At 42.9% G+C, this 13173-nt stretch overlaps 1 protein-coding gene across 1 annotated transcript; it reads left to right on the forward strand.

Annotated features, from left to right (window-relative positions):
• The first annotated feature begins 895 nt into the window (after positions 1-895).
• On the forward strand, positions 896-12961 carry LOC132871793 (cilia- and flagella-associated protein 206-like). The gene is made up of 12 exons (XM_060906306.1): positions 896-1003; positions 2384-2467; positions 2984-3074; positions 3946-4134; positions 7661-7819; positions 9230-9435; positions 9607-9726; positions 9805-10003; positions 10225-10365; positions 11982-12175; positions 12490-12633; positions 12740-12961. Exons 1-12 carry the CDS (start codon positions 896-898, stop codon positions 12959-12961), a joined length of 1857 nt encoding a protein of 618 aa, XP_060762289.1.
• Positions 12962-13173: the final 212 nt, after the last annotated feature.

A 13173-nucleotide genomic window follows, 5' to 3' on the forward strand; every position in this document is an offset into this window, starting at 1 on the left:
AAGTTCATGGCTCTGTGCTTCCTAACAGAGTTGTGCTTCAACCTTTACATTCTATTTGTATAATTCTGAATAGAATTTTAAAAGATTTTCTTTAGATTCTAGATTTATTTTACTTTACGGAAGTGTATTACAGTAAAAGGGAAAAGCTGTAGCTTCTTTATGTTCCTTTATTTGCCTTCCTTCCTTCTTTCTTTTGTTTTTCCTGTTCTTTCTTTGTTTACAGAATGCAGATTTTATGTAAATTAGGTCAAATGTGAAGTTTCTGGAATGCCCGGGGAAAAATAAAAGCTTTTAAGGGGAAAGTAGAAGCCTGCAAGCAGTCAAACAAATAAAACAAAATGTGTATATGTTTAAAACAAATAGCAAGGTTCATAAGCATAACTATTTTGGTCATGTTCTCACGAGTTAAGTTATGCTAACATGGACTTGCTAGTAAAAGTTAGCTGCTTAAAAAGAGTTTAACTATTTTAGATAAAATATATGAAATTGATATTCAAATACTTTCTATAACATTCAGTGCTTATACGTTAGTTTACAGTTTTGTGGATGGGCTGTACGCAACACAGAATAAAAAAATGAAAGTACAACTATAAATAAACTACAATTAGACATACATATAGAAACTTACAGACGTGTAAACAGACATTACAAAAATATATGCAGCTGTTCGACATTAAACTGAAGCACAGAACGGGATTTGTCGCCCCCTGTGGCGGTTTATGGAACTACAGCACGCTTGTATTTCCGTCTCCATGGAAACCAGCGTGGCGTTGCTACTGTCTGAGAGTAAACAGTCCACAGTGCAGGCGTTTGATAATTTACCGTTTATTAGAGCAAAAATAATATTTAATAAGTTTTAGTATAAGTGAGTGTGTGAGGTGTAATAATCTGCAGCATGTCCCGAGCTCAGGCTGAGAGTGTGATTAAGAATATAATCCGGGAAATAACAGAGCGGTGCTGCAGGCGGGGCCCAGCTGTGTCTGAGACCCTCACTGCCTTCATGGTGAGTCGCACATCCCTCCACCTTCATCCCTCCACTTTCATCCCTCCATCTTCTTCCCTTCACTTTCATCTCTCCATCTTCATCCCTCCACTTTCATCCTTCCACCTTCATCCCTCCACCTTCATCCCTCCACTTTCATCCCTCCACCTTCATCCCTCCATCTTCTTCCCTTCACTTTCATCCCTCCACCTTCATCCCTCCACTTTCATCCTTCCACCTTCATCCCTCCACTTTCATCCCTCCACCTTCATCCCTCCACTTTCATCCCTCCACCTTCATCCCTCCACTTTCATCCCTCCACCTTCATCCCTCCACTTTCATCCCTCCATCTTCATCCCTCCACCTTCATCCCTCCACTTTCATCCCTCCATCTTCATCCCTCCACCTTCATCCATCCACCTGCTTCATCCCTCCACCTTCATCCCTCCACTTTCATCCCTCCACCTTCATCCCTCCACTTTCATCCCTCCACCTTCATCCCTCCACTTTCATCCCTCCACCTGCTTCATCCCTCCACCTTCATCCTTCCACCTGCTTCATCCCTCCACCTTCATCCCTCCACTTTCATCCCTCCATCTTCATCCCTCTACCTTCATCCCTCCACTTTCATCCCTCCACCTTCATCCCTCCACTTTCATCCCTCCATCTTCATCCCTCTACCTTCATCCCTCCATCTTCATCCCTCTACCTTCATCCCTCCACCTTCATCCCTCCACCTTCATCCCTCCACTTTCACCCCTCCACCTTCATCCCTTCACTTTCATCCCTCCACCTTCATCCCTCCACCTTCATCCCTTCACTTTCATCCCTCCACCTTCATCCCTCCACTTTCATCCCTCCACTTTCATCCCTCCATCTTCTTCCCTCCATCTTCATCCCTCCATCTTCATCCCTCCACCTTCATCCCATTTTACCTTTTGAAAGCTTTAATCACAGGACAGATCTTATACAGCAATGCTGAGTTAATAATAAATCAAGAAATAGTTTAATACTCATTTCTCTCTCTCTCTCTCTCTCTCTCTCTCTCTCTCTCTCTCTCTCTTTTCTGTCTCTATCTGTCTGTCTCTGTCCCTCTGTTTGTCTCTCTTACTGTCTGTCTCTGTCTGTCTGTCTCTCTGTGTCTGTCTCTCTCTGTCTCTCTCTTTCTGTCTGTCTTTCTCTGTCTGTGTGTCTCTGTCTCTCTCTCTCTGTTTTTGTCTCCTTCTCTCTGTCTCTCTCTCTGTCTGTCTGTCTGTCTGTCTGTCTGTCTGTCTGTCTCTGTCTCCTTCTCTCTGTCTCTCTCTCTGTCTGTCTCTCCATCTGTCTGTCTCTCTCTATCCATCTGTCTCTTTGTCTTGCTCTTTTTCTCTGTGCATCTGTCTGTCTGTCTGTCTCTCTCAGGTAAAAGCTGTCGTTTTAGACCCCAGGAACCTCTTTAACGTTGACCGGACACTGACTAAGCAGGATGTGGAAAAACTAATCGAGGTATTTATTCTATAATGTAATCAGCACTTTCAATTTTCTGGATTCTGATTGGTCAGAAGGCACTGATTCATTTTCTTAAATCACAGGTTTATATCAATGCACTTGTTGTAATATGTCACGGTTTCTATAGTAACAGATCATTCACAGGGACTCCTCCGGCAGACGAGTCGATAACAACGGACGGAATTAAAAACGTACGTAATCACCGTGTCACGTTTACGGACGGAGTCTCTGGCATCAGTGCTTTTTTAACAGTCAGAAGTAAAGCTGTAAGGTTTCTGATATCTTACACTTTGCAGTTTCTCTGTAACAAATGGAACCATCACAGGTCAAGAAAGTGCTGTGAGGAAAACAAGATGGTCGCAGAAACGCTGCTTCCTTACACCAGCATGTTGTAGATTAGTTTCCCTGAACAGCAGGTCATGGAGTGTGTTATTCTTTACTTAGACACGGTGCATGATGTTACACGTGAGCGTTGAGTGTAGAATGGTGTATGGTGTGTGTTTTGCTGTTCAGCTGTGTGTAAACAGATTGATGGAGCAGAAGAGTCCTGCTTTGGACACCATTAAAATGCAGGTTCACTTCGATATGAGTTACACGTCTCGACGTAAGTGCCGTTTCTATTCCTGCTATCAGTAGTGTAGTAACGTGTGTGTGTTCAAGTGTGTGATGTGTATGAGCATGAATTCTCACACTCTTCTGAGTTTCTGATTCGGTCACTGATTTGTTATCCTACTGTGTTCACCTGTTCTGTGTTTTGTTTTTTTGTCCATGCGTAAATCTGAGCTCTACCAATTATCCTATTATTTTCTTTAAGTTTTTCAAATGATGTCTCAGTATCTCAAGAACTAAATCTCCAAATGAAGTTATTCCTCGCAAATCACTTGAAACATGTCCCACTAAGGGTAGTATCTCACTGGGCTGCGACAGCCCGCGACTAGTTGGGGACACAACAATTGCGATAAAATATGCAAATTAGCGACAATTTTCACTTGGAATCACACTGAATTGATATTCACATGTTTTACCGCAATTGTTGTGTCTCCAACTAGTCACAGGCTGTCGCAGCCCAGCTTTCCCTCGGCAGGCAGGGAAGTAGAGGAAGCCTCATGGAAACTGACTTGAGAAGGGTTCGCGACGGCTTTGCGACACCAGCGACGCATTCGCGGCTATTTTGAGAGAAATTTTGTCGCACGAATTTTTTGAACATGTTCAAAATTTCAGTGACGAAGGAGCGACACTTTGCAACTCATGCGAGGAAATTGAGAAGCCCCGCGAATGTTTCAAGACACTTTTGAAACTCTCTCGCGAATGACGTACGCAATTTGTCGCAAGCTGTCGCAGCCCAGTGAGATACTAGCTTAAGTCTACGTTTACTTGATTTCACGTCTTTATCTGAGATTTTAGGAAATCAGGACTGTGTTTTGGTGGACGTCCTGTGATTGTGTACAGTGTAAATCGTGTTCACCTTCGAGCAGGTGAGTTTGTGGAGGAGCACCAGAAGGTGGCGCAGATGCGTCTCCTGCCCACGTGCCGGGAAATCACGGACAGCAGGGCCAAGAGCCGAGATGAGCTGGACGCTCTTTACTACAGGATGGTCACCTATGTGATTTTACGCTCCGGCCTCGGCTCAGACTCCGACGTCACCAACGTACAAGAAGCCACAGGTGAGAAAGCAAGAGAGACAGAAAACACCTGAAACATCTGTTGTCACCATTGTCTGCTAACTAGAGGAGCCTGTGTGCTGCTTGTTCACACTTGTTCATGTTTATCGCTTCAGGTCATCAACGTAGCGTTTATTTATACCGTATTTGTATCTGCGATGTAAGTTTGCTGTCCTCCTACTGGTGGATTTGAGACGAGTGTCGTAGCAGTGCTCACTCTGAGATTTTAACCAAACCCTTTCTAAGGCCTTCGACCTCAACTCATAACGTGCGACGTTTTAGCTCAAGCCCACGATAGATAATACAGAACGTCCCAAGTCATACTCCTTGCTAATTACTTGGCGTAAAAAAGTTTCATTTTGAGAATTCGCTGAAGGTGATGTTGTGGGATAGTATTTAGATATTATAGCAAAATTATTAGCACCCATAGGATTCCTGTAGGTGGGTTGCATCCGACGTCACAGCCGCCTCATTAGATAGTGTATGTACTGTAAGACATGAAGTGGTGGTCAGCTGAGCTCACTGTCCACAAAGCGTTACTATCGCTGGGGCGCTTTGCTAGTTGTTAAAATGCCCTACGCTTGTGTTCTTTTGGGCTGCTTGAATCAAACAAAGCGTGAAACTCATAAAAGTTTCTTCCGGGTTCCTTGCGAAGTGATAAAGTGTGAAACGGCAAAGGATTTTACCAAAAGATGACAAGAAAGGTGCGGAAGGGAGCTGAGTTGAAGAACGTGCGAGTTTGCAGTGATCACTTTGTGAAATCTTTGTAAATTCCTCTGATTTGTTTGGTTTGGATTCGCAACTCACCAACTTTTCTCGCGTTATTTCGTGACGTTTTGAAGTTCAGGAGACGCTTCAGTCTTCAGATGTGTTTTTGTTTACTGGTTGATCGTGGTCACCATATTGTAAACTAACGCGTATATTTTCACTTTATTTATCACGATGTCCCAGCAATCTTTACAAGGACATAAAGGATGATGTGGATTGGGCTCCTACACTGAACTAGAGAGATAAGATAATTGAAATGATCCACGGAAACACAAAAGCAGAGTTCACGAGTTAAGAGTGAGCGTAGCAGTTACAGCGAGCCGTGATAACTTCTCCGTCCTGTTTCGCCACTACCCAGGACTTTAAAGGAGAACTGAAGGCAAATTTTTTATTATCAAAATTCTATTTCTCATTTTATTAAATATAGGAATGCATTTTTGATTGCTATTTTGTCACTGCTATAGCAAGTTATGAGTGTTTGAAATATGCTCTGTAATATATCAGTCCATATGTCAAAGCAATGAGATTCGTTGAGACCTGTGTGAGACATCATAGGATGGAAGTAAAACGTACAGCGGAAATCAAAGTGACAAACATCTGCCAATGTTCCCTGTGTCCAAAATCGCTGACTCGGTCACTACTCCCTATATAGGGAATTGCTGTATAGAGGACTATATCGTGAGCTCATTAGTAAAATGAAAAAACTCTTTCGGACACTACTCCTTCACGCTGGTATTTACGTCATTACGGTCGCACAATTAAAACGTGCCAGATCAGTCAGCTGATGGGTTTCAAAATAATAAACACACGCATGTGTTTTTGTGATAAATCCATATTATACTGAGCGCATTTCACACATTAATCAATACAAAGTCCCTGCAGCTTTCAGTTCTTTTAAATCAAGGCTGAATACTTTTGTTTCTTCTTCGCCGCTGCCTTTTATTAAATCAAATTTGAGACTTTTAATTTGATTTCTTTCAGCGTGACCGCAATGCATGATGGGATATATTGCTTTGGTTAGTCCCCATTGTTGTACGCTACTTTTCGTGATGCATTGTGGGATACTTTGAGTGCACTGTATAGGGTGTGAATAATCCTCACTAAGGTTTCGGACAGCACTACAAAATGGCGTCCTCACTATATACTGCCCTGTATAGTGAGTAGGGAGCGATTTCAGACACAGGGGTTGTCAAAAGACGCGCGCGCCCTCTTTCGAATGCTGATGTAATCAAGCCGGAAGTTTTGTTTGTTTTGATAGCAATCAGGAAAGTTTGAAAAAAGTAGGCAGTAATCGTCATTTCAACTCGTTTGGAAAACAGTTTTCAAAATGGCGGCACTGACACCTGGTTGAAGCTTCAAGTCTCGCACAAGTCTCGTGAAGATCGCGCGGATAAGCGACGCCTGCCGTGGAACAAAACGAATTACATTCAACATGGCTAAAAACCGAATAGGCTGATAAGTATCATATTTAATTGCGATTAGCTGTCAATACGAGTCACGATATAAAGTTACTAAAACCGAAAACGTCATTGAATAACACGTTAATTAAGAAATAAAGCAAGTTTAAAAATGATTTCAGTTCTCCTTTAAAGGGGTTTCTGTGGATCTTTGTGATTGATTTATCTGGAAGAGAAGAGCAGGGAAGATTGCGAATCGAGTGGCTGTGGTTTGCTTTCGGCCGATACTAAACCGTGTAGCGTCCTAGCGATCATTGCAAAGACGCGTACAAAAAGCCTGAAACTGCCTCCTTACCCAGGAAAAAATGATACAGGATTTATCTTGTAGTGTCCTGATCCCCTGGGTCCGGTTGTTCAAAACATGGTTATCTTTTAACCAATGGTTCAATCACTATTTAACATGATGTTAAATATAACCTGCTGTTAAACTGTTGTTCAAAACTCCGTTAAAGTTAACGCACCTCCCAGCCTCCGTTATCTTTTAACCAAGTGGTTACGGACAGCTCAAAAGGCAAACACGCATGTTCCTGATTGTTAATGTGCGCCATCCAAAACAATTCAGACGAGGACCAAACGAGCTACTTTTATACAGTGAGGCAGAACTTCGACATCGGTACTGATTTGATAGAGAATCTCTCTGTGTTATATTTGATTTGTTTCAAGAAGATTTGGAACGCCCAACGTGAAGAAGCCGTGCATTGTCCGTTGAGGTGTTCATTTCCCTTAGATTTTATGCAAGCAGCAGTTTTTTTTCCAAGTCAGGAGACTTGGTGGGCGTGGCATTGTGGGATTGATTTTGACACGGTGTGATGTTGGTTAGGGCTAAACCAATTGGTTTGCTCATGGTATGGTTCAATTAGCTTCAAGAAACGATTTTTTAACCAACGGTAAGTTAAAATTTTAACGGAAATAACTGTTTTGAACAACTGAACCCAGATCTTTAACCCAGCCGCATATAAAAAGTTGTACGCCTCCATGATCTTCCAGGTTTTCATTTATTTGTCTGTCTTGGATGATGTCTGTAGCACCAGGTAGTTTGAGATGTCAGGGAACTCAACAGATGGATAATTTTCCAACTCATACAGAAAATCCTTCTTTACTAGCATTAAAGGATCTAATCCCATCGCAAAGATCAACTTTCTGAAGGTGTCTTGACCATGCGTTGGCCTCTAAACTGTGAAAATAGTCAGAGACAGTTTTACTATCTTTTCTGCATAACGGCAGCCAAATTGGTTTCTCGGACCACCATTCACCATAGCACAAGACCTTCCTCTTCTTACGGTACATCTGTGTGTGTGTTCTAGCCGCACTGCAGAGTGTGTTCCCTCCATCAGAGCTAGCTGCCTTCATGTCTCTGCTCAGGCGTGATAAAGAACAGCAGCTGAATGAGCTCACCATGATCGTCACCGGGATTCGCCTCTTCAACAAGGACAGCGGGAAAGGAGGAGAGAGCATCGAGGACCGTGAGTGCATCTCACCTCGCGTTCTAATTAACGCTCGCCATCGTGATTCATTTTATAACAGCAGCTCTGACAGTCATGCAGATTTACATTAACATGTTCGTTTTGGTACGTTAACATTCTGTTAAATGACGGGATGCTCTACGTAAACCGAATTGAAAATCACTGAACGGTTCTCGAAGGTAAGGAGACGTTTATTCAGCTTTCACTCATCTTCAGGACAGAAGAGTTTACGATGATGTTTTTTGACATTCATTAACCGCAAAGGCAGGAATGTGAGTGAGAACGGGAACTCACTTGTTTCCCACAAGTTCAAAAATGTAAATAGAAATGGATAGAAAGTATGGCGAATTGTTCTGTAAGACATTTATTGATGTAATCGTCAATAAATTGCTGTGGTGTAAGACAGAAGGGAACCGTCAGGGCCTTCTTGGTGTTCAGAGAAGCCCAAACGTATCAGCATTTCAAATGTTTCATAATTTCATTATAATTATTCTCTCTTAATTCTAATTCGGCCTCATTTTCTATCACATTTGCTTCAGAAGTGAAAGGGTTACTGTCCTGAAAACATTAAAATCGAGTTCTCCAATGAGATTGTTTTGCTTGTTGTGTCTAGGCTGAGAACAGTTCAGAGCTGCTCACTCATTGGTTAGGACTTCATTGCCGGGACAGAAGGCCATGGCAGTGTATGTTTATGTAGGAAGTGACAGATGAATTAATTAACCAATCAGATTTTGATTTATAGCTGGAGGGACTAAAAATGTATCACCCTCAGCCTTCTCGAAGGCCAATGCAAGCTTAACTGTGAGTCGGCGCAGCAGTGAAGTCACCTTCCAGCCAGTATAGCGTTCATCAGTAGTGTTAGCGAATGCTAATAAAGCAGTCAAGCCAGTGCTATCTATCGAGAGCTATAGGCTAACAACCGAGAAACTAAGATTTCTGTCTCCAGACTCTTCTTCCACGCTGCATGCTCGCTACAGTATTTTTCACTCAGACTTAAGTGTAATTTACTTTGTTACTTTTAAAATCAACATCGACAGCTACACACAACGGAGCGACCTGGCAGCCTGCCACTAATCCCTTACAAAATCTTTTGCCCTGTTGCTTTTTTGGTGTGTTTGGTTAAGTTTTGGCTGAGCTCAAGTCCTATGTCTAATAGTAATAGTTCGCCGCTGGTCTAAGAGGAACTCGGTCAGGTTTATGCATTTTTGTGACATACTGTACATTTATAATTAGGATTTAACTTAATTATTGTAACAAATGTTCAGAAATCCACACATATTGACAGAATACAGGCTTGTAAGAAACTATACATGTTTATAGAGCAAGTTTTTTTTTTGAAGTAATCGTGGTAATGTCTTCTGTGTTACATTGTTGATGTGCAATCCTGGTTATCGTGGCTCTCTCGTGAAGTGCTGGCCGTCCTGAACGAGGCTCTTCCTGCTGCCAGCACAGATATAGAGCGTGAACTGGAAGGGACGCAACGTTTGGCTTGGCGCTACACCACTCTGCTGGAGAGACGCTCTGAATCCGACACTGACGCCAAGCTAAACAGGGACCTGCTCACACAGGCCCTGTACAATGTACGCCAACATGAAGCCTTCCTCAAAATCATACTGGTGCGTTACAGAGACATCTAAATGTTCAAGCCAACGATTAGAATAAAAGTTATTGTAAAACATTTAAATTTCTGTTACTATTTTATTCTTATTATGGCTAACTTTCGCTAATAATCATTAAGAGTAAAAGTCACGTAACGTAATAAAACGTAGTTCATTTGTCTCCGCCAGGCGGATGTGATGACATGTGCAAAGCAAGTGGAGGCTCTTCACACTGACCTCATGTCGAGGATGAAGGTGCTGAAGGCCACAGTTCACGCCAAAACTGCAGTACCAACCTCCCAAGTGTTCGTAAGTGTTCCTTTGCTCTGTCAAAAGCTCTTTGCTAGCATCATTTTGAGTCTGATCATTTTAAATCCCTCCCATTAGCCTCATTTCACAGCATTGGCCAGGCTGTGGGCGGGGCTTCAGGATGAGATGGTCTTGTTGAACATGCTCCGGAGCATGGCGCTCAGCCTGAGGCCGTTCCTCTCGGCTCAGTCGCAACTTCTCGAGAACGTTCAGTTGGATCAGATGCTCCGCGGTGAAACCGTCAAATCTGACGCAGAGAGAGCTGCTGAGAGCTCAGGTACGTTCTGACGTCACGAGCTTTTTATTCATTACAGAACAGCATCTTGTTAGTGGGCAGCTCGTTATGTCCAAGAAGTGTAGCGTAAACTCCTCTGGCCTGAAGACGTCGGAAAAAACTTGAGCATTACAGCTTTACGTCTTTGAGCGAGCGCATTTCATTTCTACATTATCACTCATCATGTGTAGTGTGAAGTGTAGCACTCATTTTCTCTTTTTCAGAGGAGCGGCTTGATCCAGAGGAGATGAAATCGTCCGAGTGGATTCTGCCCGAGACCACGGCGAACTTTGAGCAGCTCTTCCTGCAGTACAGGGGTGTGTGTGGATACACTCTTGTCGAGAAGAACGGCCTCTTGCTCCCAGGTTCATAGTGAAGCTTTTCTTTCTCCAGTTTTACACTCTGCTTTTTTTAGAGTCCGAATATTAGAGCGTTCATACGACTAGACAGTGTTTAGACCAAGACGTATTCAGCTCCCCAAAAGAAACAAATTTGTGATGTAAAGTGACACTACAGCATTAAAACACTGAAAGTGAAACATCTCTGGCTGAAGCTCCTCGTTCTTCAGTCATTAATTCGACCTACTTTGTTTGTTTCCATATTTGCTTTTGGTGTTCGACGAAATCTTTTTCAGGGAAGGCCTTCCTTATTTCAGCAAGACCGCTTTCTGCACATATTAAAACTGCATGGCTGTGTAGGAAAAGAGTCCAGGTGCTAAACTGGCCTGCTGCAGTCCAGATCTGTCTCCCATATAAAACAGTTGGCGCATTATGAAGCACAAAATACGACAAAGGAGACCCCGAACTCTTGAGCAACTGAAATTGTACATCAGGCAAGAATGGGACAACGTTTCTCTTTCAAAACTACAGCAGTTGGTCTCCTCAGTTCCCAAACATTGATAGAGTTTCGTTAAAAGTAGAGGTGATACACAGTGGTAAACACGCCATTGCCCCAACTTTTTTTTAAATGTGTTGCTGACATCAAATTCGAAATGAGCATAGATTTTTCAAAAAACAATAAAATTTCTCAGTTTCAGCATTTGATATGTTGTCTTTGTACTATTTTCAATGAAATACATGGTTTCCATGATTTCCAAATCGTCATATTTTGTTTTTATTTATGTTTTACACAGTGTCCCAACTTTTTTGGAATTAGGGTTGTAATTAAACTGACTTTTAAATATAATTAATAAAGGACACGCTTTAAAGGAACAGTCCACCGTATTTCCATAATGAAATATGCTCTTATCTGAATTGAGACGAGCTGCTCCGTACCTATCCGAGCTTTGCGCGACCTCCCAGGCAGTCAGACACGCTGTCACTCCTGTTAGCAATGTAGCTAGGCTCAGTATGGCCAACGGTATTTTTTGGGGCTGTAGTTAGATGCGACCAAACTCTTCCGCGTTTTTCCTGTTTACATAGGTTTATATGACCAGTGATATGAAACAAGTTCAGTTACACAAATTGAAACGTAGCGATTTTCTATGCTATGGAAAGTCCGCACTATAATGACAGGCGTACTAACACCTTCTGCGCGCTTCGGCAGCGCATTGATACGGAGCTCAGATATCAATGCGCTGCCGAAGCACGCGGAAAGTGTTAGTACGCCTGTCATTATAGTGCGGACTTTCCATAGCATAGAAAATCGCTACGTTTCAATTTGTGTAACTGAACTTGTTTCATATCACTGGTCATATAAACCTATGTAAACAGGAAAAACGCGGAAGAGTTTGGTCGCATCTAACTACAGCCCCAAAAAATACCATTGGCCATGCTGAGCCTAGCTACATTGCTAACAGGAGTGACAGCACGTCTGACTGCGTCTGACTGACTGAGAGGTCGCGCAAAGCTCGGATAGGTACGGAGCAGCTCGTCTCAATTCAGATAAGAGCATATTTCATTATGGAAATACGGTGGACTGTTCCTTTAAGGCAAGACGTCCATATTTCTGAAGCTCAGTCTGCTGCTGTTCCTTTCCAAAGGCAATCCGAACATCGGCATCCTGAAGCACAGGGAGAAATATTACAGCTTCAGCTCCAAGCAGGCTGCGTATCAGTTCACCTCAAACGCAGACAAGTACATCGAACTGATCGTGGAAAGAGCGAAGAGATCTCCGGAACTGATCCAGCTGCTCGAGCTTCATCAGCAGTTTGCCAGCGTCACTCCGTACTCTCAGGTATCATGGACGTGTGACTTACTTGCATCTTCTCCTTCACATACTTGACCTACTCGCTGATCTCCACCACAAACTCCATTCCCCATGAACACTCTTAGCCTACAAATATGGCTGATCCAGCACCTACATACTGATCCAACACAATCAGTTGCGGCGTATGAAGACTCCACACACACTCTGCACATTAAAACTGCTCAACTGCAATCCCATCCTTGTCCATCTCATCTGTGAGCCTGAGAGTGACAGGAAAATAATCAACAACAATGCGGTGAGCCAGTGCAAAGCAGCGTTTCTTAGAAAGTTTGTCTTCACAGATGCAGTCAGGTGAGAAATTGTTGGTGAAACCCATCAGCAAAAGTGAAAGCAGCACACAGACGGACACACACCTGCTGGAGAGCAACATCGTCAGATCTTACGAGTGGAACGAGTGGGAGCTGAGACGGAAAGCCATCAAACTGGTAAGCAGCTCCACCTGAAATACACTGGCATGATTAGATTATGCTCAAGCTGTCCGAAAAGCCCTGAAATAAGTTTAACACGTTATTTTGTTGAATGCACTCCAAGGCGAACCTGCGCCATAAGGTAACCCACTCGACGCAGACTGACCTGAGCCACATGAGGAGACACAACACCACGCAGACGTTCCTTCCAAAAGAAGCTGCCTGCCAGACGAAGAGAGACGGACAGAGTAACGTACCGAGACCTCAAGTCTACCTGGCTGGGCTGAGAGGAGGACCAACCACTCCCATGACCAAACTCGATTTAACTCCAGATGTGCATGAATAGTTAATTTGTTTGTTAGTTAGACCTAGTATTGAATGTTTGTATTGAATTGTTGCATTCTGGTTTCTGATTGGCCAGAAAATACTGATTAATTTTCTCTGAAAGTTTTGCAGGCGTATATTAATGCACTCGTTCGAATTTATGGTTTTCATCGTACCAGCTCGTTCCCAGGGATTTCTACGATGGACGCTAGACGTAAACCGATTTTAAAAATC

This window comes from Neoarius graeffei, chromosome 2 (genome assembly GCF_027579695.1).
Source record: "Neoarius graeffei isolate fNeoGra1 chromosome 2, fNeoGra1.pri, whole genome shotgun sequence".
Taxonomy (NCBI): Eukaryota; Metazoa; Chordata; class Actinopteri; order Siluriformes; family Ariidae; genus Neoarius; species Neoarius graeffei.